The sequence below is a fragment of the Pelophylax lessonae genome (genome assembly GCF_965119305.1).
Source record: "Pelophylax lessonae genome assembly, chromosome: 4".
NCBI lineage: Eukaryota > Metazoa > Chordata > Amphibia > Anura > Ranidae > Pelophylax > Pelophylax lessonae.
Genome location: NC_138771.1, coordinates 88,162,131 through 88,188,418, shown reverse-complemented (window position 1 = coordinate 88,188,418; position 26,288 = coordinate 88,162,131). Strand labels below are relative to the sequence as shown.

Below are 26,288 nucleotides of genomic sequence, written 5' to 3'. Positions count from 1 at the left end.
AATAGCGATAACAGTCGCTAGTAATAATCACATGCAGCATCTAGCAAGATCAATCAACTTGGGTATATTCAGCCTGCGCATACATGGTTCGAATCTCGGTCGGTTCCTGCTGACCAGCCAAAATTCCAACCATCTATTGCTAGCTTTAGCTAAAAAAAAGAAAAAAACCTTTACTAATGTAAACATAAGTAACTGGTCCACACTGATTGGTCAAGGCTCATTGATTGGCTGCTAGAGGTTACTGCACATCCTTACCACTCATTGATTGGTTGCTAGAGGTTACTGCACATCATTACAGCATACCCATTAGTTGCTGAAGGTTACTGCACATCATTACTGCTCACCCATTGGTTGCTCAAGGTTACTCCACATCATTAATGCTCAACCATTGGTTGCTAGAGGTTACTGCACATTATTATTATTTATTGATTGCCTGCAACTCACAGCGTCTTCCTCTGCAAGCTGCTACCGTCCTGCAGCTGCTTCATTAATCTCCCCTCGCTGCTGACAGAGGGTTAGGGAGAAGAATCCACACACAGTCCGCACTGTGTGTTTGATCTACGCGTTGCTGACTGGATTGGGGGGGGGGGGTGTGAGTGGGGGAACATAGAGGGCCGCTCTGCCTCACGCCCTGTCACAGCCTTCCCAGCCCTGAGAGAGGGAAGTGCGACTTGCTTGCTCTAGTACATACAGTCCACGACTCTGCCTCTCCCTGTCACAGTGTGGGCGCTTGAATTAACCAGGCAAACGGGGGGGGGGGGAGGGTAGGGGGTTGTACCCGCTACACCTGGAAAAATATTTCTGGGAAGAGCGGGCTCAAGGGGCAACTGCTTTGGGCTCCACAACATTGACTGGGGCCAGGGCAGCTGCAACTTTTGTCCCGCATTAAAGACAGCACTGCATGCCCTCTAAGTTTCATACACTGCTCTCACTGCCTGATTCCACTACGCTCATTATTCACCCACTCTATAAGGTCTATCTGCAAACTCTTTTCAGCGTACCTTTTATTATATACTCACTCCCACAGCCCATCTGATGTCACACTACATTACCTGTCTGGAGCCTAGGTGAGCCCTTGCCTTCCACCCTCCATCCTAATGGGCAGTACTATTACAATATAGAGGTGGGAAAGGCCTTTGACAGAGCTTTACATTACAAGCTCTTGATGTCCACATTTCCTGCAACCTGCATTACAATCTTATCTTATACACTTTGTTATATACTCCACTTTACACACTGTGCTGTACGTAAAGAACAACTAAACCTAACATTTCATATTCCTGATATGTGCCTGGTCTTCCATGTACTTGTATGGAAAAGTACAGTGGGTACGGAAAGTATTCAGACCCCCTTAAATTTTTCACTCTTTGTTATATTGCAGCCATTTGCTAAAATCATTTAGGTTCATTCTTCTTCCTCATGAATGTACACATAGCACCCCATACTGACAGAAAAACACATAATTGTTGACATTGTTGCAGATTAAAAAAGAAAAACTGAAATATCACATGGTCCTAAGTATTCAGACCCTTTGCTCAGTATTTAGTAGAAGCCCCCTTTGGATCTAATACAGCCAGGAGTCTTTTTGGGAAAGATGCAATAAGTCTTTCACACCTGGATTTGGGGATCCTCTGCCATTCCTCCTTGCAGATCCTCTCCAGTTCTGTCAGGTTGGATGGTAAACGTTGGTGGACAGCCATTTTTAGGTCTCTCCAGAGATGCTCAATTGGGTTTAAGTAAGGGCTCTGGCTGGGCCATTCAAGAACAGTCACGGAGTTGTTGTGAAGCCACTCCTTCGTTATTTTAGCTGTGTGCTTAGGGTCATTGTCTTGTTGGAAGGTAAACCTTCGGCCCAGTCTGAGGTCCAGAGCACTCTGGAGAAGGTTTTTGTCCAGGATATCCCTGTACTTGGCCGCATTCATCTTTCCCTCGATTGCAACCAGTCGTCCTGTCCCTGCAGCTGAAAAACACCCCCACAGCATGATGTTGCCACCACCATGCTTCACTGTTGGGACTGTATTGGACTGGTGATGAGCAGTGCCTGGTTTTCTCCACACATGCCGCTTAGAATTAAGGCCAAAAAGTTCTATTTTGGTCTCATCAGACCAGAGAATCTTATTTCTCACCATCTTGGAGTCCTTCAGGTGTTTTTTAGCAAACTCCACGCGGGCTTTCATGTGTCTTACACTGAGGAGAGGCTTCCGTCGGGCCACTCTGCCATAAAGCCCCGACTGGTGGAGGGCTGCAGTGATGGTTGACTTTCTACAACTTTCTCCCATCTCCTGACTGCATCTCTGGAGCTCAGCCACAGTGATCTTTGGGTTCTTCTTTACCTCTCTTAGGCTCTTCTCCCCCGATAGCTCAGTTTGGCCGGACGGCCAGCTCTAGGAAGGGTTCTGGTCGTCCCAAATGTCTTCCATTTGAGGATTATGGAGGCCACTGTGCTCTTAGGAACCTTAAGTGCAGCAGAAATCTTTTTGTAACCTTGGCCAGATCTGTGCCTTGCCACAATTTTGTCTCTGAGCTCTTCAGGCAGTTCCTTTGACCTCATGATTCTCATTTGCTCTGACATGCATTGTGATCTGGAAGGTCTTATACAGACAGGTGTGTGGCTTTCCTAATCAAGTCCAATCAGTATAATCAAACACAGCTGGACTCAAATGAAGGTGTAGAACCATCTCAAGGATGATCAGAAGAAATGGAAAGCACCTGAGTTAAATATATGAGTGTCACAGCAAAAGGTCTGAATACTTAGGACCATGTGATATTTCAGTTTTTCTTTTTTAATAAATCTGCAATAATGTCAACAATTCTGTGTTTTTCTGTCAGTATGGGGTGCTATGTGTACATTCACGAGGAAGAAGAATGAACCTAAATGATTTTAGCAAATGGCTGCAATATAACAAAGAGTGAAAAATTTAAGGGGGTCTGAATACTTTCCGTACCCACTGTATTTCCTGATCTCTATCTATTGCTTCCTTTGTGTGAAATTCCTGGTGATCCTGCCAGTCCCTTTGCTTTTTCATCAAAAAGGGACCACACTAGGCGTGAGAGCACAGCATGGTCAATTTTCTAGCTGTGATGGGAACTCAGCCTACTCCTTCAATGATCAGACTTGTCCTGACACCAAGAAGATCAGTGTCCTGCTGTTTCTCCTCCCCCAACTCTCTGAGCCCATTAAGCAGAGAACAGAGGTTATATCATCACAAAAAGGCATATATAATGAATAAATGTATAATATATTTAATTATGTGTGTGTGTATATATATATATATATATATATATATATATATATATATATATATATATATATATATATATATATATATATATACATATATATACAGGCCTCAACAAAATAAATAATAATAATGTTTTCTTTTTTTTTAATTATTAAAAAAAAATAAAAACATCTTTTTTTTTTTTTTCAATTCTATTAAAATTTTTATATATATATATATAGTCTTTTTTTTTTCCCCCTCATCGCCGTGCCACAGCTGAAGGCCCCTTTCACACGGGCTGTCTGATCAGGTCCGCCTGTCAGTTTCGATCGGACCCTTCAGTCTCCTCTATGGAGCGTTAATCTGCCGCCATCTGATCCTGTCTGCCAAAAACAGACGGATGGTGGTTCTATTTTCTATCCATCCCGTGGATCGGATCAGATGGCATCGGATGGAAACAGACAGACAGTCTGTTTCCATCCGATTGCTCTATAGAGGAGAGTGGGGTTCTAGTAGTCTTTATGTGTAAATTTAGTACGTTATTTTTTGGAAATAAAGCTTGGTCGTTTGTTTAAAAAAAAAAAACTAGCTCCTAACTTTTTTAGCTGGCTCCTAGATTTCAGGAAAATTTGTCAAGCCCTGTATATATATACATATATATATATATATATATATATATATATATATATATATATACACACACACACACACACACATATATATATATATATATATATATATATATATATATATATATATATATACACACACACATATAATTCTTTGTCTTTCATTTCTTTTTTAAACTAAATGGAATCATTTTACAAGGTGAGGATTTAGATATTGTTTAAAGCGGAGTTCCGGCCACAAATTTTTTTTTTCAATAAAAAATACCCCCCCGACAGTCAGGGCTAGTACATTCCACAATGGATAGCCTCTGTACTGTCCCGGGTCGCACTTACCTTTTAGAAGAAATACTTAACCTGAAAATTTCTTCTCAGGGCGCTGCCATCTCAGGTGTGGGCAGCTGAAGCCAGCGCGTCCTCTTCTGCGTCCTCTTCCGTGTCCTCTTCTCCCAGAATGCGCCTGCACCGGTCCCACTCGTCACTTCCGGTGCGGGCGCGTCATCCCTCCACAGCTTCTGGGCATGCCCAGAAGCTGTTTAGCAGGCAATGAGGCGCCCGAACCGGAAGTGAAGAGCGGGGCCGGTGCAGGCGCATTGATTCCTGGGAGCGATGACGTTCAGCTCTCAGGAATCAATGCAAAGAGGAAGTGACGGCGCGGGCCGCGGCCGAAGAGGGAGGAAGTGGTAGAAAGGTGAGTATATTTTTCTTCAATAACAAGGTAAGTAAACAAAAAAAGAAATCGTAACTATCCATTTATTTTTCAGGTGACCAAAAGCAAGCGGATGGCCCAAAATCGATTATGTCGATTTTGTGGCCGGAACTCCACTTTAACATAGTGTCTACTGCTAATCATCATGTAACCAAAAATGAAAATGTAATCAAGGAATCCTTTTAACAAAATATATTCTAAATATATTTACTTGTCAAAGTTGTACACCTACATATAACAGTTGAACACAGTACCATTGGCTGTTATAAACTTGTCTTCTGATTCTGGTATGAAACCTTCTAGAGGTTTCTTTAGTTTTCAAGTGTCTTTTGATGAGAGGGACATAGCTATGATATAGGTAGGAAGATGGGAGACCTAAACTGTCACACTGCCTCATTAATTTATGGTGTGTCAACCCCCCCCTTGCATGCGCTGTGGCTTTTGCTGCAGACACCTACATCAGTGATCTAGGGGCAGCAGAAGGAACCAATAAGTGTTGCAGGGGACACAGGAGGTTGATACTTCCAGAATAATCAGTAAAGACAACCATACAACGACCAGCTATAACCTTTTGACTACTTACCTAATGTTCCCCTTTTTCCCACCAAAACAGCCCTGACCTGTCAAGGCATAGATTTCACTAGACCTCTGTAGGTATGCTGTAGTATCTGGCAGAAAGCTGTCGGTAGCAGATCCTTTAAAGTGATTGTAAAGTCTTATTTTTATTTCCTATTAAAATAAACATATTCAGCTGAGGCACTTGTGGGCATCGCTGGATAGAGAGGCGGCTCAGGAAGGGATTAGGGGGGCTGCTGCACACAGAAGACTTTATCTTAATACATAGAATGCAATAAGATAAAAAAAAACCTTCCGACTTTACAACAACTTAAAGTCCTGTAAGTTGTGAGGTGGGGCCTCCATGGATCAGACTTGTTTTTCCAGCACATCTCACAGATGCTCGACTGGATTAAGATCTGGAGAATTTGGAGGGCAAATCAACACCTCAACTTTGTTGCGTAACAATTCTTTAACCATGTTTGCAGTCTGGCAGGGTGCATTATCCTGCTGAAAGAGTTTACTGCCATCAGGAAATACAGTTTCCAAGGGTTGTACTTGGTCAGCAACAAGGTTTAGGCAGTTGGTACTTGTCAAGTAACATTCAAATGAATGGAAGAACCAAGGTTTCCCAGCAGAACATTGCCCAAAGCGTCACAAATATCCCCTGGCCCACCTTCTTCCCAAAACGCATCTTGGTGCTATCTCTTCCCCAGGTAAACAATGCACATGCCCTCCCCCCGTTCATTCACATGTTGTAAAAGGAATGTGATTTATCAGACCAGGCCACCTTCTTCCATTGCTTTGTGGTCTAGTTCTGATGCTCACATGACCATTGTAGGCAATCTTGGCTGTGGACACGGGTCAGCATGGGCACCCTGACCGCTCTGTGGCTATGCAGCCCCATACACAACAAACTGTGATGCCTACTTTTTCTGTTTTCAACACATCAACATCATGGACAACATGTTTACTTTCTGCCTAATATATCCCACCAACCTTTAGATGACATTGCAATGAGATACTCAACATTATTCACTTTACCTGTCAATGGTAACACAGTTAGGGCTGATTGGTGTTGTATCTAGCAGCACAGGTATTTACAATCATTGTTACAGGTAAACCTTTTGCAAACGTAAAACCCTATCTGTAGGAATGCTATCATTTTAAACAGTTCATTTGGAACATGCCTTCCTCTAATTGGCTAAGCTGGAAATCTTGATGTAAACGACCTACCTCACCACCTCAGCCAATCAGAGGAAGCATTTTATACATTTATAAAATTACAAGGCATCCTGTAAATGACAGGGCAGTGCTCATCCTGACTCAACTTTGTTTCTGGAACAGGAACTGGAACACAGTGCGGTAAAACTATATGTAGCTGACACTACATACAGTCAACACAGCGCTGACAGAAACAGTTTTTTTGGGCCATCTTGGTCCAAAACATATTTAAAATCATATTATTCCTGGGATTAAGAATTGAGCAACAGAGTTTGCACATCTGAAGTTGTTGCACTCAAGAAAAACCTACTGAGCCAACAGTATTTTTATGCACGTGTACTATAATAAAGTTTTAACATTGTTTTGTGAAAAAAAATATTTTTTTTGCCCAAACTAACCATTTATACGGATATGGGGCTCGTTCACACTGGAACATGGTGTAGGAAACTGGCGTTTCGTGGGCGTTTCCTGCGCCACGTTCAAAACACACTGGGTATGCGATCTGCTGTGGGTGTCAATTTAATCCGAACACCACCCAGATCGCTAAGGCAGTGACTTTGCCTGTACCAGATAGTATAGTACCACAGCATACACCACTTTTGGTGCAATCCAGTGCGATTTCAGCCAATTCGAATGAATGGGCTGGAGATCTTACTGCACTGAGTCGCATAGGAATTACATGGGAGCGCATTCATATGCAATTCAGATGTAAACTGGCCCACATAACAGAATAAATAAATTATAAACTGACCAAGAACTGGCTAAAAGGGTAACTCTAAGGCTCCGTTTATATCTGAGCAACTCAGAAGCATGGGCAGAATTAGCGACTTTGCTGTGAATCTGGATCATGCTAAAATCACAGCAAAACACATGATAAGCATTCTGGTGCTATTCATTTTTAATGTCACCCCAAATGCACCATAACAGGCGTTTTTTCGCACCAAACAGTGTGGCCCAAAAATGCACCAAAAGGGTACAGAAGTTACTTTGCCACTTTTAGTGGAGGGCTGCCAATTCAATTAAACGGTGTCGCTCCAAACACCACAAAAAAACAAGGCAAAAAAAACGCACAAAAAATGCAACATTTCGGTGTCGCTGGATGTCAATGTGGCCTAATGGTTGTGTGCCAATTTTAAAAGCTTTTTAGTATAGAGTGTTCCAATGACAAGGATTCCCAGAAAGTAAAAAAAATAAAAATCTACTAGTCTTAAAGTGTCTAGATTCTGGCACGCAGCGCGCAGAAATATTCACTTTTACCTGTAGCTATGACTGTCACAGAGTGCTTGATATATAGATGCAGACAGTGAAGCAGCCAGTAAGTGAAGAGTGGAGACCTGGAAAAAAAAAATTAAATTTTGAGACTCAGTTCTGCATAAAACAGTCTGCAGGTATACCATACAGCAATTGGACATTTGAAATCATGGCTTTATTAATATGAATAAAATTGAAAAAAAAAATCTGAAATTGAGAAAACATGGTGGCTGCTATTGCTGATCCTCGCCTACTGAAAATGATAGTTGATTAGTTGCCATAGCAGTTCAATGGTTTTAGTACTATCTGAGAATTGAAACGGAAGCACCACACCACTGCTTAGAGGTCCAGATACAACTTTATTCCATTAGAAGTCAGGGGTACAATTCAAAAAAGTAGTCAGCATGTTTCGGGGGTTCAAGCAACCCCTTCATCAGGACTTGACTAACAACAATGTAAAACAGCAGCAGTGAACTGGACCTACAATGGTATTTTTTCCAGTGTGATATTCAAGCACAGTCCTCATCAGCAGCTTGTTTGTTGCCAGCCAAGCCCTGATGAAGGGGCCACTTGACCCCCAAAATGCATTAACTACTTTTTTGGATTTCACCCCTGACTTCTAATGTAATAAAGTTGTATCTGGACCTCTTAGCTGTGGTGTTTCAATTTCAATTCTCGTTACATTACACTACAAGCCAAAACAGTGGCGGTCCTCTGTTGTGTAGAAGCTGCCTGCCTAGGAACCAGATCATTTACACCAGGCATGTACAACCTGTGGCCCGTAGGCCGCATGTGGCCCGGGAACCACAGCCAATGCAGCCCACCGCCGGCAGCTCACGGACACCCGCAAGTGCCGTGCGATCTCCTGTCTGCCACGGGAGACTTAGGATGTCTGCAGTCATTGACAGAGCCGCTGCTTCCTGTATAGTTCCGGCTCTGTCATAGGCGGAGTGATATGAAATGCACTCCGCCTGTGACAGGAGCCATACAGGAAGCAGTGGCTCTGCACTCTACTGCAGCTGCTGCTTCTACCAGCAGTACCTGATGTCCTGACCAGCAGTACCCGCATGACCAGCATTACCCGCCAGGAGTGCCAGCAGTACCCACCAGAAGTACCCGCCAGCATTACCCAACAACACTAACCGCCAGCATACCCACCAGCAGTACCCGCCAGCAGTAACCACCAGTAGTACCCACCAGCACTACCTGCTAGCAGTAACCATCAGTACTACCCACCAGCAGTACCTACCAGCAGTAACCGCGCCAGCAGTAACCGCCAGGAGTCTGCAAAATAAGTAGAAAAGGTATGTGCATTAGTGTGTGTAAATTGTTGCAAACTGTTTTTTAATAACTAGTTATGTTTTGTCATAATATGTCAAGTCCTTGTTCATACATGTATGAATAAGGACATGACATTTTCTGGATGCCTAAGTCACATGTGCCAGGGGTGCAACTAGCCCTCAGCAGATAATTGTAAATATCCCAGCATGTGCAGTGTTTCTGACTCTTACCACCATGACCACTTCAAATCACTGATCGTCCTCTAGTTGTGTTAAATTAGTGCGGGGGGGGGGGTATCAGCGCAGCAACGCAGGAAGGGCGCAACATGGTTTTATTACTTATATACCTTAACTATAGTATATATTTTATATGCGGCCCGAGAAAAAAAAATTCTCCACACTCAATGTGGCCCAGAGAAGCCAAAAGGTTGGACACTTATGATTTATAGTTTACACAAACATAAATACCTTAAGATAACAATATCAGTAAGATAACCCAACAGGTACAGCTTTATCTTTCTACTTAGTAGAACGTAGTAACTGTTAGTACTTTCGGAGGATCTGATCAGGAAAAGTTTGTAGAGCGCGATTTCTGCGATCAACAAAACGTCTGAATTTGCATGCTTGTACCAGGTGAACAACTGCCATAGGCGGACAGAAACAAATATTTTATAGGAGGTGGTCAGCAATGGCAGCCCCTGAATTTCTCCAAGTACAGGCTTTCTTAGTAAAAAAATCCAGAATTTATGACATGCATCAAACACTCTTGAGGATTATGGACATCCTGGCACCCATCATATAAAAAAACTTATCTTTGATTCCGTAGAGACCCAAAGTAACCAAGCATGTTAACATTTGGCAGTTCACTGAAACTTTGGAGAAAAAGAATCATATTTTCTAGATATTCTATTATGATTTTTTTATGTGTAATAAAGCTTATAACAACTAGTAAATACAGCTAGTAACGCTGAGTATCTAGTGGGGCAATTGCTAATATACACAGACCATTTTTAGGTCATTAGCTTTGAAAAAAAAGTGCAAGACACTTTCACCGCACCATTTAAAGGAGAAGTATAGCCAAAGCTTTTTTGGCTATACTTCTATGGATCACAGGAGAGCAGTTTGTTCTGCACTCCTGTGACCCGTTTTAAGACATTAGTGGGCTAAAGCCTGCTGTTGTCGATATCACATAGCCAGCCCAGGCTCTGAAAAGATCCTGACCATATGGTCGGAATCCATCCAGAAGCCTGGACTGACAGCCGGCTCAGGCTCTCAGCGATCCACTGAGAGCCTGAGCTAGGCACTCCCTCCCCCCTCCACAGCCCAGCGCTCCAGTGAGTGCTGGAGGGGCAGAGCAGAGAAACACCAACTGACAATTTTGGATCTCTGCTCAGAGCAGAGGGGGGAAAATAAGCGTTCAGCAATGTTTGATCGCTCAGTTATTGGGGTAGAGCCAGCAGGTGACAGCTGCAGCTGGGATCAGTGCTGCAGCCATCAAGGTATGTTTTTTTTTCTGTATTTCTGACCTTCTGTTTTACGTTATTACAGAAATGACACCATCAATGAATATTTGGACATTAATATTCGAAGTATCAAACTAAGGGCAAACTGGCTCCTGCAAATACCTTGAAACCCTATAAAAACATTGATGTCTTTATTATTATAGACTGAAACAATGGTGTTAACAGGATTGTAAACCAAAGGCATAAAGTAATGAACCTGATTCTTTAACATTGTGCAGACTACGTAAAGTGCATCCACTTACCTTTGGATCCTGGTTGTCAGGATGTGGAGCATTCTTCATCTGAACAATGGTATAGAGAATATCATGTATATGATTATTCAGGTAGAGCACAGGGTTAGCTATTACAGTCTTTGTCACAGCAATGCTCGCAGATAGTAATGGGAGAGTTGTAGGCAATGGGAGAGGTGACTGAAGCTGCTTTACAGTTGTTTCCTGTATGTAACGAAAATAATAAAGTGATTTTGGTTAGTAAAAGTCATGTTTTACCCTTTATCTGTATATTAAACAAGTCCTACTAACTGCTTAAAAGATCAAATACTCATGGACCAGTCACTGTGCCATACTTATCTTTCCTCTGCACTTCCCACATCCTCTAAAAAGCACTAATAATCAATAGAACTGGCCAGAATGCGGAATAATCCAAACAAAGGCAAAAGAAAACAGCATGTTGACAACCAACTAGTCCTCTAAAGTATTCATGACTAACAGCCAATCAGGAAGCAGCCTGAAGATCCCACCCAACCTCATTTCTACTGAAGCCTGACAACATTGCTAGCTGCATCTATCCTAATTTCATAATAGAAACTTGCAAAGAGAGAATTATGGTGACCTCCACCTAAATATACCAGCTGAATAGCTGTCTCTAGCATTAATATCTTGATTATGTGACCCAGAACAAGCATGCGTTCAGGAAAGTCAGAGTGATGCAGAAACTGTTAATCTGCAGGCTTGTTCCAGGTCTGTGTCTCAGAATGTACAGCATATAAGCCATTTGAAAAACCTGACAGTTGGGTAACTGTCATTTCTGGAAAGACAGATCAGTAATGGCAGCCTTTGTATTCTCTCAGTACATCTCTTGCAGCAAGTCCACCTAAAACAATAGATTTAGTTAGCAGTGAGATGCTGAACCCTAGCTGCAGGCAACATTCTTGGAATCTGAATAGACACTGAAGAGTACCATTTTTCCAACTTTGCATGCTTGGAGTTCTGTTGTAAAGAAAAGGTGAAGTTTTCCACCTCTCCCCTCCCATGGAGATCTTCACTGTGTGGCCTGCCCAGTGCCACATTGCAAATCCTTAAAATCCTCCTGCTGCTCATCCTGGGGCATGCATGAGTGACCTCAACTCACTTTTTAAATGAGCAGTCTTTTCATATAATTGTCAAACTGTACAAATGCTTGACATGATTGTCCTTTCTTGCTCAAAATTTTGCAAACCCTTTTTATGGGGTAAAACATCTTGGGGCTAAAAACATTATTCTCCTGTCAAAGTCATGTTGATGCTAAAGCTGGAAATATATGGATCGATATTCAGCCAGTTCTGCAGGGACTGGACAAATTTTGATCCTTGTATGGGCGTATCGAAGTCGATTTACTGACAAACTTCAGTACACCCTCCCTTTTGGATTTTCCCCACTCGATCAGTGCTTCAGGCTATGGCTTGCAATGTTGATCACTGTATTCTGATGTTGGGGTAGTCTCCTCGCTGTCTGAACACAATAGCTCAAGGGGAGGATTCCCCCATCACCCCCAAATGTACGTGTAGCAGGTGTCCCGCATCTCCCGCGACTGTCCCAAGCTGACCGAGGCTCTCACTGAAAGAAGAGCACACCTGTCAGTTCCTGCGGGGGATTTTCCCCCCTCCATCTCCTCTTCTCACTGTACAGTGATGACAGACACACAGAACTGCTCACTATGCTCCCTCCCCTGTTTCTTCATTGGCAGGGGGAGGAAACCAATGACACTCTGAGTACTGCAGCAAAGCATCATGGGACCTGTAATTCCCATTACAAAATGGCCCCATAGCTTTCTATGGGGAAAGAACTACAGAGACCACCAGCCAAAGACAGAGAGGGACCACCAGCCAAAGACAGAGAGGAGGCTTTGTGTAGCAGAGGCTTCCTAGGAGAAAGGGCAGACCACCATGAGGAGGGGGAAGAAGAAAGACGTGTCCAGGGAGGCTGCTATGATCCTTGGAGTCGATTGCGGCCTACTGCGACACCCATTGTTGCCACGATTCCAGCCCAGCAAGATAAACTTTGCTCCGCCACGCCAGGGGTATCGTAGCAACATCGCTGACAGCAGAGGTGCCAGATAGATCACGATTCAGCCAACCAAGCAGCTGCCTCAACCTAATTGTCAGATGGAGAATCAACTTGCATCGCTTGCAGTATAGTCGCTGTGTCATCAGGATTGGTTAGCGGGTAGATGCCCAAAGTTCCATTGTCAACCAAAGTATCCTTGCACTGATTGCTGATCACTTTTGCCATACTTAAGGATCCTTTGCTTCTCTGAGCGCCAACTGACGGTGAAGATAATTGCAAGGCCCTTATATTCAGAACACTATCCTTTTGCTCTTAAAGGGGACACGTTACTGGTACCTATAATACTTAATCTCTCATTAGGATTAGAGGTACTATAGGCCGGCCTAGGTTTTTCTTTTAGTATTAGTGGTGGTATTGATATCAACGAATGACCCTTTGAAACTCCATTTGCTTAATGGTTGTTACAGTCTGTTACTTTGTATACGATTGTCATTCTTTTGTTATTTATATTTTAATTTAACTGCTTTGAGAGTTGCCTCAACTAAGTCTTAGGCCCCTTTCACACTATTGCAACGCAATTTTGCCGCGATTTCGCGGCGCGATTTTTGCCGCGATTTTGAAAGCATGGGCAAGGCTATATGCCTCAAAATGCATTAAAATCGTGGCAAAGTAGTGCAGGAACTACTTTGAAGTCGGTGCGACTTCAAAACGCACTGATATGAATGGGGCTCATTGAAAATAATGGAAAACGACTTGTCATGCGATTTTGCGGTCCAAAATCGCGGGACAAGTCGCACTAGTGTGAATGGGGCCTTAATTGCGGTTTTCAGGACTTGGCTGATTTGACACTCCTATGTGGCCTCTTTTTCTGGTTCACACCAAAGAAAAGCAGTCTGGATGCGTTCCATATGCTTTTCTGCATGCGCGTTTTTGATGCAGTCCAGTGCATTTTTCTCCCCTCATTTTTTTTTTTTTTTTTACCTTGAATAAGGACGTGTGTTCCAGTGCATTTTTGTTGTGTTGAGGTGCGTTTCAGTGCATTTTTGATGCATTTTACAGCGTTCCAGTACAGTCCAGTGCAGGAAAAATGCAGCCTGTTCTACTTTTGTTTTCTGGAACTGGAACACACCGGAACTGCAAGCACTTATGTAAACTATGCCATTAGAAACCATATAACCTACTTTCTATGCATTTTTGATGCAGAAAAAAACGCACTGGACTGCATGTGGCGTGAACTGGCCCTAAGTAAAACAGTGAAGGCTGAATTCAGTTTGAACTGTGTCTGTGGGTCAGTTATTGAGGTATTACACTGACATTGCCGCTAAGTGTGCCAGAGGGGCTAAAACGGTTCTTGGGGTTGATAGACGGAGTAAGGAACCAAACATATTCAGCTACTCATTCGGGGGGTATCGCTACATATGGATAGGGGAATCGGGTCTGTATTTTTTGTTCAACTTGCTGGTTAAACGGAAAAAAAAAAAAAAAAAAAACGTATCCATCTATGGGCTGCATTACTTCTACAAATTTGGAGTATTTATCTAGATCCTCTTTAAAGCATCTCAAATGATTTACAGCTAAGAGAGATAAAGGCAACAGATGAAAAAAATTATGGTTGATATGTATAGTTAGTGAAGGCTGAAAAGCCAACATTCACGAGAAGGCTCGGTTCACACAAGCCGACTCCAAAGTTTTGCGATTTTCAATTCAACTTTGGAGACCGACTGATACAACATTGAAGTGACTTTGATAAGACTTTTACACACTCTGACATTGAAGCCATGCCAAAATTGGATCCATGCAGTGCAGGAACCATTTCTGAAGTCAAAGAGACCTCAATAGTGTCAATTGGAACGGCTCTCATAGAGATACATGTCCTGCGACTTTGGATCTCACAAGTTGGATCCTAAGTCGCTGGCGTGTGAACCAAGCCTTACTCTGCTCCTATAAAAGTACCTTAGCAAAAATAAAACACAGATACAAAAAAACTTAGAGCTCTGAAAAAAATAAGTAATCAAAAACTATTTGCATTCAAGACTGCATAATTTGTTATACCAAACTCAATATACTTAATGTAAAACGCATTTGATTGAGTAGCACAGGCCTGCGTCTCATTTCTAAATGATATAAAAAGTAAGGATATAGAAAACCGAAAAGAAAAAAAAAAGATTTTTACAGTAAAATCAACAAATCTTTTTCTCTGATGTCCATTGACAGACGCAGCCTCATCTTCATGAGCTGTGTGGGTTATGCTGCCTATTTGCAGGAGTAGTCTAGGCAGTACGTTAGTACAAAGTTTTACATATACGCGCCCAGGGGGCTGTCCCTCCAGACATAACCCCACAGACACAGCCCAGCACATCAGTTTAGTTGCAAGCAGTGAAGACACAAAAATCATCCCCATCAGAGGGGTGGGTGCTGCGTCTGTCAATGGACATCAACCCTAAAAAGAAACCTTGAGAGTGTTCCGGCGGAGGCACCGGCACAATCACCCCTTGAGCCAGGAGATCTTGCACAGCCTCCCGCAGATCCCTCAAACGCTCTGGAGACAGGTGCAGATTTGACTGAAAAAACCTGTCCCCCAGCCAGGACGAGAATTCGATCTTGTACCCAGAACAAATCAGTTTGCGAACCCAAATGTCCTGAATGAAGGAAGTCCAGGGTTCCCGAAAGAAGCGCAGGCATCCCCCCTACCCCTGGTTAGGCCTTCATGTTGAAGAGGACTTGTCAGCAGGACCTTACTGACCGGCCTTGGGCTTGCCCCAATGCTTTTTAGCCCCTCCAGAAGCTCTGAACAGCTTACCTTTTTCTTGCACCCTGGAGGTACAAAAAAACCGCTTGTGAGCAGAAAAAAAAGGACCCCACTTAGTACGGTTAGTCTTACCCTTGGTGGATGAGGAAGAAGACTACTCTTCCCGCCAGTCAAGCCCTTGATCAACTCATCCAATGAGTCACCAAACAAACGCTCTCCCAGAAAGGGGAGGTCAGCTAGGGCCTTCTTAGAAGCTTGGTCAGCTGACCAGCTCTTGAGCCAAACCATGCATCTCAAGGCAATGCCAAGAGCCGAGACTCTGGCCACCAGGGGAGCCGCATCCATGGACCCACCACACAGGAACACCAGTGCCTGGATCACCTGGTCTAACAGTTCCAGCTGTTCCAGAGGACTGAGAACTGTATTTTTTCAGAGAACAGAGAACAGACTTGGGGTCCAAAGACTCTCGCAAACCCCTAATCCACTCTGTCACAGTCTGTGAGACTAAAACAGACACAAATACTGGTTTCAAAATGGAACCCGCCAACATGTGAAGTTGGCAAGAAAGGGATTCCACCCGTCTGTCCACTGGGTCCGTAAAGGGTAGATTTGTTTAATCTGGAGACAGGATTGCACACTTTAGGTGGCACCGTCCGATGGTTGGAAACCTTTTCAGCAAAAGGATATCGGTGTTTAAAGCGTTTTGGCACAACACACACATGCTTAACGCGCCGCCATTGGTCATTCACAATATCATGAAAAGCGTTGGGACAAGGGAAAACCTTGCCAGCTTTCTGAGACTTCTGGGAGCCAAAAGCCACTTGCCTCCCTGCCGGCATGGGCTCATCAGCCAACTTCAAAGTGTCCCATACTGAAATAACCAGGGCTTCCACTAAAGCGCGTTCCGGAGCTGCAGCTGAAGAAGACAGGTCCTCTTTACCTTCTGACGCAGAACAGCGACTCCTCAGGTAGGGGAGCGTCCGGGGCAACCTTTTCAGCCTCTGAATTAGAGGACACCTCCATAGATGGAGAAGGCAGCGGCCGTTTTCGGCTATCAACCTTTTTTATGACTAAATCAACTTTAGTTGCCAGGCTTTCTAGAGCTGCTGAAATCGCGGCCAGAGACTGCGATCCGGACTGTCCAGGAGTCCCACAGAGTGGGTCTGATGGTGATATCACAGTTTGGGACTCCATAATGCTATTCGCAAAAACCGGAGTACTGTAGCTTTAAGAGCGCGGATCGCGGCACCCACCACCGAACACAGCAGTCTGCAGGGAACCCCTTTAACTAAACTGACAGTAGAATGTGCAAGGAGACATCCGCAGGGACCCCAAGTACTGTACCACCTCAGACAAACCGGCCTCCTGATCATTCCAGCAGCATGGAGAGAAAGACAGGAAGTGACCTCAGCCAGCAGAAGGAAACGAATGCACAGGAAGTGATGTCGTCTGAGGAAAGGTCACGCTGCTCAGCATAGCACAAGAGCTACACAAAAATGGTTGCCCACACAGATCAAAAGGAAGCTCAGGGAAAATGGCTGCCCCATACAAGTCTATGGGGAAAAAAAATCACATTGCCCACACTTAAGATGGCGGCACCCAAGGCGAGCCATGCGGTCAGGAACCGAAACATGGAGGCCTCAGGAACCACAACAGGAACCAGTAAGCCCAAGGTACCATGTCACCCCCCCCCCCCCAGGGCGCCAGGCGCTCCAGACACACAGTCACCGCAGGGACAGGGGAGGGGGAGGATAGGGCACACAGACCGGTTAGGCCAGGGAGGAGATCTTTTGGGAGGCACAAATCCCATTATCCCCAGGAGAGGGCCCACATTCCACCAAGGTCAGCAGGCGCAAAGGGATGCACATTTACTCACCAAACCATGGGCCGGATTTGCTCTGCTCCAGGCAGACTGCCTTCCACCCGAGATGGGGTATGCTGCGACTCAGGGCGTTCCAGGTCATCACATCCCGAGGAGACATCCACTCGCAGGCTCGTCCCCACCCGAAAAGGGGCACAATCGTGGCGAGGCCTAGTGCGGGACTATAACCTGCTCACGCTTGTAGGCCAGGCTGGGGGGACCATAAGGATCTAGATAATCCAGTGCGAAGCCCCAGCCGGCATCGTTGCTTGTAGATCACCAGGAAAATTCTTCCCTGAACACTGGCTAGCGAGTAAAGAGAAATAAAATAAAATATTCATAAAAGAATAAAAAAAACTGAGACCGAAGTCTCAGCAGGAAACCTAGGTCCTACTCCTTCTCTAGGCAGAAACAAACTGATGTGCTGGGCTGTGTCTGTGGGGGCTATGTCTGGAGGGACAGCCCCGTGGGCGTGTAGATGTAAAACTTTGTACTAACGTACTGCCTAGACAACTTCTGCAGGTGGCAGCATAACCCACACAGCTCTTGAAGATGAGGCTGCGTCTATCAATGGACGATCGAAAAACAGCATTTTAAACTGTCCTCATTTAAGAGACACATTTGGGATTTGAAATAGATGAAAGACTTACAAGTGCTTTGCTAAAGAGTCAACTCTCCTATTTTTTTTCTCTTTTTAGAAAATTGAAAAGGAAATTTAAAGACCAGGGCAGAGTAACAATGCTGTTAACTGGGTCATCTGCAGATTAAATGTAGTCATACATAACCAGCAGAATAAAATGTTCTAGGGCACCACAAGTTATTTTGTAAATAGGATAGCAAAAAAATTAAAAATTTAAAGAGAAGTGAGGTAACTATGGCAACCAACATTATATATAAGATAGCAGCATGTAATCCACCAAAACAGTTCTGGACTGCGCTATCTTCATCAATATAAATTAACACAAACTGAACTAAATTTATATTTTTTTAACCCTATTTTTACCTTATTTTAACCATATGAATGAAGGAGTGGTGAACCATTATTTACCCACCGCCATTTATAAATGTACTTTTTAAAAAAAGATTGCGGGCGGGCAGCAGGTCCCTGAAGATGTGGTTTGCCAGGAAACGTGTTGGGCGGAGCTAGCTTGTGACATCACTGTGCATGCCGCCAGCTGGGAGGTTCGGCTGTTACATGCTGTTTTCTCATCGGATGTTTGTGAGTACATTTTACCTTGATAAATCTTGCTGGTTTTAGACATTGGGCAATGGTCTACTGGTTTGTTCTCTCTGAGTGCTGTATAAACATCCCTGGTGGCGTAAGGCGAGTTTGGGAGTGTTGAGGAGAGCTACCAACCGCAAATCCGTGAGGAGTATTTCTGCTGTGTTAACCTCTAATTATCTGGAGGTTAATTATTTGGTAAGCAGACAAATTTAAAGGTGGTGGTTCACAGAGGTGGAAGACAGTGAAGATTGACAGCACTGTTATTTTATAGAAGATTTATTATGGACTTGGAATCACTATAAATTAGTGTTGCACTTGAGTATTTTGCGGACTGGTTACACATGCACATTGGCACTTTGCTAAACCACATACCACCCAGCCTATAGCAAAATAACGGCTGGGTGGTGGCTCTCCTGTTCTGACCGGATGTCATATGATGTCCTTCAGAACGACCCGATCGTATGTGCCCCCAGGGGTGCACATGCACAGCGGGGCGATCAGTAATGCGATGTGCCGATCCCCACACACAGCATCTCCAATCATGGTAAAGAGCCTATGACGTAGGCCGGGGGTGCCCAGTATTGAAGTAGTGAAGTAGATGTATATGTATTTATTATTGTACATGAACACTTTGTAATATGAAAAGTTTTTTTATTCATATTTTTGTGTTGAGGCACTTTAGAGATAATATATATAACAGTGCAGAGACTGGTGATATTACCAGCTTGGGTGCAGTGACAGTCCTTGTCTGTCATTTATCCTCCGGGTACAATGGGCTCCTCTGCATTTATTGGGAAGGGGGTGACAGACAGTCACAATGTCTGTAAACAAGTCTACAGGCACAATAGGACATTAGCCATGTTGCTAGGAGTGACATCATCCCCCATGGTTCCGCTTGCCTGCTTTTGCTGGAACAGAGCCATATTGTAGTACAGTGGTCTCCATACTGCAGCCCAGGGGCAAGATGCAGTCCTTTGCTTGCGTTTATCTGGCCCTTGGGGCATTATTTCCCCCCACTGTTAGCAACAGATGGGACATTGTTTACTCCCACTGACATCAGGACTTCTACTTCCACTGGCCACAGTCTGGCACCCCTAAAGTTTGAAGAACAGTAAATTGCTCTTTGTTTAGAAAGTTTTGAGACCCATGTTCTATTCTCTACCATAAGAGTAGTGTAAGTGGAGTCTATTTTTTGGCTATGAAACATAATGCATTTTTAAAAAAGATGCCCATTGTTTTTTCTTGTTAGGTTGGCTTTTTATTTATTTATTTATTTTTTTTATTTATTATGGCTGGTTTACCTAGTGTCTTTTGTACCTGGGCCCTCTGTGGCAGGCACAAATATGTCCTGATAAATGCAAGAGACAAATGTTCCAAGCATCACTTGTGAAATTGGGGTTTTGTAGAGGTGCAGTAACAAGTACCTGGTGGTCGGACCCTTTAGCGCTAGTTTCTTAGGTACTCCTATATGTTAGATAAATCCAACAAAAAGCAGGCAACTCTGTGCTTCTTCTTAAAACAGGCTTATTAATGCACAACAGCAACTACAATGTCCATTGATGCCAACGTGTTTCCGCCTCAGCCTTCCTCATAGCATACATGGAAAAATATAAAACCACATATAAATGTTTCCTAATGCAACCACTCTCATTAACTAGGGTGGCTTGCCGAATTAAAATCCTAATTAGTATACAATTAAAACCATGTGAGAATGATCACACAGAGAAGAGATCCTGTAATAGTCAGACTATGCTAGAGAAGCAGAGAACATTTAACCATATAATATACAATATGCAACAATGGATGAATATCGAATCCTCATTAAATTAACATTCAAAACAATATAGATAAATAGAAACCTATTTGAGAAACAAACACACACCTCCCGCTGTAAAAGCATTCGATGCAGGTCACCCCCACTCATTGGTTTCTTAAATTGCTCTAAACCAAGAAAGGAAAAATGATCAAGGCACCCTCCTAAAGTGTTTAGATACATTTGAAAAAATTTTTGCATTTGTATTCAAAGTATCATTATAGTTTTCAAAGATCCTAGTTCTAAGGCAGGGGTAGGGAACCTATGGCTCGCGAGCCAGACGTGGCTCTTTTGATGGCTGCATCTGGCTCGCAGACAAATAGTGTCTCCTGCTAAGAGTATATCATTATTAGCCCAGAGTCGAGTCCATGCCTGTGCGCTGCGGCCACACTGGTTGCTAGTATGTTGCTTGGCGTCTAGCAACCAGTGATGTCACGTGATGTCAGCACGTCACGTGACAGTGGGAGGGCGAGGGCAATGGTCAAATTCCTCCTCTGCTCCTAAATTTACTCCACCCACCACTGGCCACCTCCCTCTTCTCCAGGCGGCAGCGCAGTCTCAGCGTAGAGCCGAGGGAGGTCCTGAAGCGACAGGTCAGTCAGACTCGTCAGTGTAAATATTTTGCGTTCTGTGCTTTCCCTGTCTCAAGTAATTGCAAATACTCTTTCAGAAAGAGTATTTTGCAATTATTAAGTTGAGACAGGGAAGCACAGAAAGCAAAAAATTATAGGCTAGCCTGCTCCTTCTTTTTTATATTTTATTCACAGTTTATAGAGGCTCCCAATTCCCTCACTGAAGAAGTGCTGCAGGCCTGCAGCCGTATATACAGTGGAATTTTTTAATAACATTTCCCCAGACATTGACATTTTGGCATATATGGGCTACACATCCACTCTGTTTGCGCTAAGGTTATTTCTCCTTTCCATTGTCGTGCCCTGCAAATCGCACTAGTGTGAACAGGGGAAGTCAACTTTAATATTTCAGCTCCTTTAACCACTTCAGCCCTGGAAGATTTTACCCCCTTAATGACCAGGCCATTTTTTGCAATTCGTCACTGCGTTACTTACTTAAATAAAGGTTCCCGACCCCTGAAATATAGTGTATGGCTCTCACGGAATTACATTTGAAAATATGTGGTGTTCGTGGCTCTCTCAGCCAAAAAGGTTCCTGACCCCTGTTCTAAGGTTACATAGTTACATAGTTAGTGAGGTTGAAAAAAGACATCAGTCCATCCAGTTCAACCTATGATGTATGTGTGTGTTTGCTTTTAACCGTACATTGTATACCCCTGTATGTTGTGGTCTTTAAGGTGTCCATCTAATAGTTTTTTGAAACTATCAATGCTCCCTGCTGATACGACTGCTTGTGGAAGAGAATTCCACATCCTTACCGCTCTTACAGTGAAGAACCCCTTACGCACTTTAAGGTTAAACCCCCTTTCCTCAAGTTTTAGCGAGTGGCCACGTGTCTTATTGTATCTCCTTTCTCTGAATAGTTTGTTCCTTATGCTCCGGTCGCCAGTACAGTATTTGTACATTGATATCATATCCCCCCTCAATCGTCTCTTCTCCAGAGAGAATAGGTTCAGTGCTTGTAGTCTTTCCTCATAGCTGATGTCCTCCATTCCCCTAATTATTTTTGTTGCCCTTCTCTGGACTTTCTCCAGTTCCAGCACATCCTTTCTGAGGACCGGTGCCCAGAACTGGACAGCATACTCCAGATGTGGCCGGACCAGAGTCTTGTAGAGCGGGAGAATAATCTCTTTATTTCTGCAGTGAATCCCCTTTTTTATACAACCCAGTATTCTGTTGGCTTTGCTTGCGGCGGCTTGGCATTGCATGCCACTGCCAAGCCTGTTGTCTACCAGTACCCCCAGGTCCTTTTCCATCCTAGACTCACCCAGAGGTTCCCCCCCTAGTGAGTAGCTTGCTTTCTGGTTTCTGGCCCCCAAGTGCATTACTTTACATTTTTCAACATTAAATCTCATCTGCCATGTAGTTGCCCACCCCGTTATTTTGTTCAGGTCCGCTTGCAAGGTTTCCACATCCTGCATAGAAGATATTGGCATGCCTAATTTAGTATCATCCGCAAATACTGAGATTGTACTCGATATCCCCTCCTCCAGATCATTTATGAATAAATTAAACAGGATTGGTCCCAGGACAGAACCCTGGGGGACCCCACTTTCCACACCCGCCCAATCCGAGTACTCCCCATTAATCACCACCCTCTGTACTCTCCCCTGGAGTCAGTTCTCTATCCAGGTACTCACCTTATGGTCCATACCTACCTTCCTTAGTTTGTGCAGTAAGCGTTTGTGGGGAACGGTGTCAAAGGCCTTTGCAAAGTCCAGATACACCACATCCACAGGCTTACCTTTATCTAGGTGGCAGCTCACTTCATCGTAGAAGGTTAATAGATTGGTTTGGCACAAACGATTTTTCATGAATCCATGCTGATTACTACTTATAATACCGTTTTCATTACTAAAGTCTTGTATGTGGTCCCTTAACATCCCCTCCAAAATCTTGCAGACTACTGATGTTAGGCTGACCGGCCTATAGTTACCCGGGATATATCTCGGCCCCTTTTTAAATATTGGTACCACGTTGGCTTTTTTCCAATCAGCTGGCACCATACCTGTCTGTAAACTATTCTTAAAGATCAAGAATAACGGTCTGGCAATCACCTGGCTGAGCTCATTAAGAACCCTCGGGTGCAAGCCATCCGGTCCCGGGGATTTATTTATGTTAAGTTTCTCTAGTTTAGCTCTAAGTCTATCCTCTGTTAGCCATGGCGGCACTTCCTGAGGTGTATTATTTAATTCGGCCTTACAAGCTGGGTTCGTGTAGCCCCCCGATTCCTTTGTGAAGACTGAAGAAAATAAATTATTTAACACTTCCGCCTTTTCTCTGTCCTCAGTGGCCATTTTTCCTTTATCATCTTTTATGGGGCCAATGTGCTCTGGCCTCGCTTTCCTACTGTTTATATACTTAAAGAACTTCTTGGGGTTCTTTTTGCTCTCCTCCGCTATATGTCTCTCGTGTTCTATTTTAGCCGCCCTGATTTCGTCTTTACATTTCTTATTACACTCTTTGTAGTGCTTAAATGCTGCCAATGACCCCTCAGTCTGATGGTACAACCTACATACTGTAGTCCATTGGTCCTCAACCCTGGTCCTCAGGGTCCACTAACAGGCCAGGTTTGCAAGATAACTGAAATACATCCCAGGTGATATAATTTGCTGCTCAGTGATTGCAGTACTCTAGTCTGCATCTCTCCAAGGTAATACTTAAAATCTGGCCTGTTAGTGGGCCCTGAGGACCGGAGTTGAGGACCACTGCTGTAGTCGACAAGCACTACATTGCACCAAGTACACCACTGTTTTAGAATTGCAATTAACGTAGGTTTTAACCACTTGCCGACCAGTCACGTTGACTGTACTGCGGCAGAGTGGCTCGTTCCCGTCCAGCGATGTAGACCTACGTCGCTGGACTCCTCCCCTTGTGGGCGACACGCGCGCGCCGCCGGAGGCTTACTCCCGCTATATTCAGTTACAGCGGGAGTCGGGCCAGGGGAGGAGCGGCGGTGATTACTGCTGCTCTTCCCTGATCGTCATGGATCGAGTGTGGAAATCCGCCCGCTTGTGTAAACAAAGCGGGCGGATCTCCTAAGTGACAGGCAGGGTCAGATTGCAGGGTTCAGCATAGCTTAACCTGTGATCTGTCCCTGTGTCACTCAGTCTCCTCCCCCCACACACGTTAGTAAGCACCAGGCATACATTAACCCCTTGATCACCAATAAAAGTTAACCCCTTCCCTGCCAGTGTCATTTTTACAGTAACAGTGCATATGTATAGCACTGAATACTGTAGTAATGTCACTGGTACCCCCAAAAGTGTCAAAAATGTCAGTCAAGGGTCCGATCTGTCCGCCGCAATGTCGCAGTCCCGCAAAAAAAAAAAATTGCTGATCGCCGCTATTACTAGTTAAAAAAAAAAAAAACAATAAAAATGACATAAATTTCCCGTAGTTAGTAGCTGCGATAACTTTTGCGCAAACCAATCAAAATAAGCTTATTGCGATTTTTTTAACCAAAAATATGTAGCAGAAAACAAATTGGCCTAAAATGATAAAAATTTTAGATTTTTACATTTTTGGGGGGGGCGAATTTCATATAAAAAAAAAAATTTGAAAAAACGGAATTTTTGTAAAATCTTACCTGTAAAATTCCTTTCTCTGAGTCCTCCGACAGTCGCCGCCTCTTCATATTCGTCACATATGGGGTATTAGACTTTGCTCCGAAGGAGTAGCTAGGCAACAGAATATGTTAACATTAAAGCTTTTAACATATCCCACCCTCAAGGGGTGGTCCCCTCAGTCAATACCCTCCTACTTCCTGCAACCATATCTCAGTTTCAGTGGAATAGCAGTAGAGTATACAACCAAACCCCAAAAGAGGGGCGGGGGCGGCGACTGTCGGAGGACTCAGAGAAAGGAATTTTACAGGTAAGATTTTACAAAAATTCCGTTTTCTCTTACGTCCTCCGACAGTCGCCGCCTCTTCATATTCGTCACATATGGGGACGTCCCAAAGCAGTGCAAACATGAGGGGTGGGAAACGCATTCGCGCCGAAAGGCAACGCAGTCTCCGCATCAAAGAAAGGAACATTACCAAAAGGAAGGAAACCAGCTGGGCTACAGGAAAAATAATTGCTCAACAGGAGCAACAACCCAGGAAAAGACAAATAACCAGGGGATAAAAAACTTATCCCAACAGCCAGAGGTCCCCAACAAGGGACCCTAGGGAATTGCCGCACTAAGAACCTTGCGGCCAAAGGAAGCATCCGCCGATGCCTGAACATCTACTTTGTAGAATTTTGTGAAAGTGTGCACGGTCGACCAGGTCGCCGCCTTACACACCTGGGCTACAGAAGCCCCATGACGACAGGCCCAAGACGTACTCAGAGATCTAGTAGAATGCGCCTACACAGGCACAGGGGGAACCTTCCCCTGCAAAGCATAGGCCTGTTCAATGGTCTGCCTGATCCATTTGGCGATGGTAGAGGCCGACGCCGCCATGCCCTTCCGAGGACCCTCTGGAAGAACAAACAAGGAGTCCGTCTTTCGAAAGGAATCAGTCGATTTAAGGTAAACCCTTATCGCCCGAACAACATCCAAAGAATGTAGTCTCACCTCCTTTGGATGTTTAGGCTTCGCGCACAGCGAAGGCAAGACAATATCTTCATTAAGATGGAATTCCGAAACTCGCTTCGGAAGAAAAGAAGGATTAGGTCGCAAGACCACCTTATCCAAATGAACAACCAGATACGGAGACTTGCAGGACAAAGCCGCCAGCTCCGACACTCTGCGAGCCGAAGTGATCGCAACCAAAAAGGCGACCTTTTTGGACAACATAGACAACGAGATCTCCCTGATCTGTTCAAAAGGAGCACGTTGTAACACAGATAGAACGAGATTCAAGTCCCAAGGGGGCAGAGGATCCCTCCTAGGAGGAACCAGATGCCGCACTCCCTGAACAAAAGTGCCAACCAAGGAGTTGGAAGCCACGGGACGTTGAAACAGAACGGCCAGCGCAGACACCTGACCCTTTATCGTAGCCAGCGCCAAACGCTGATCGACACCCGTTTGAAGGAAGGACAGCACTCGGGAAACCGAGTACGTGCGGGGTGAAAACCCCCTGGACTCACACCAGGCAAAATAGGCCTTCCAAGTACGGTAATAAACCTTCCCCGAGGAAGACTTCCTCGCGTTGATCAAGGTATGAACGACCTCTGGGGAGAGACCCTTCTCCTTCAGGACCTCGGTCTCAACAGCCAGGCCGTCAAAGCCAGCGACTGTAAAGCAGGATGGTATATCGGCCCTTGAGACAGGAGATCGTCTCGAAGAGGCAGACGCCACGGGGCGTCGACCGCCAGATTCACGAGGTCTGCGTACCAGGACCGGCGAGGCCAGTCCGGTGCCACA

At 44.3% G+C, this 26,288-nt stretch overlaps 1 protein-coding gene across 7 annotated transcripts in view; it reads right to left on the bottom strand.

Annotated features, from left to right (window-relative positions):
* The window catches only part of DMXL2 (Dmx like 2), a 429,248-nt gene that overhangs the window by 136,518 nt on the left and 266,442 nt on the right, over positions 1-26,288 (bottom strand). For all 7 annotated transcript variants that reach the window (XM_082252816.1, XM_082252819.1, XM_082252821.1 and 4 more), the window contains exons 25-26: positions 10,632-10,823; positions 7,593-7,669 (exon numbers count right to left, since the gene is read on the bottom strand). In XM_082252816.1, the coding sequence (XP_082108942.1) occupies positions 7,593-7,669; positions 10,632-10,823 (269 nt within the window). The remainder of the gene's footprint in view (positions 1-7,592; positions 7,670-10,631; positions 10,824-26,288) is intronic.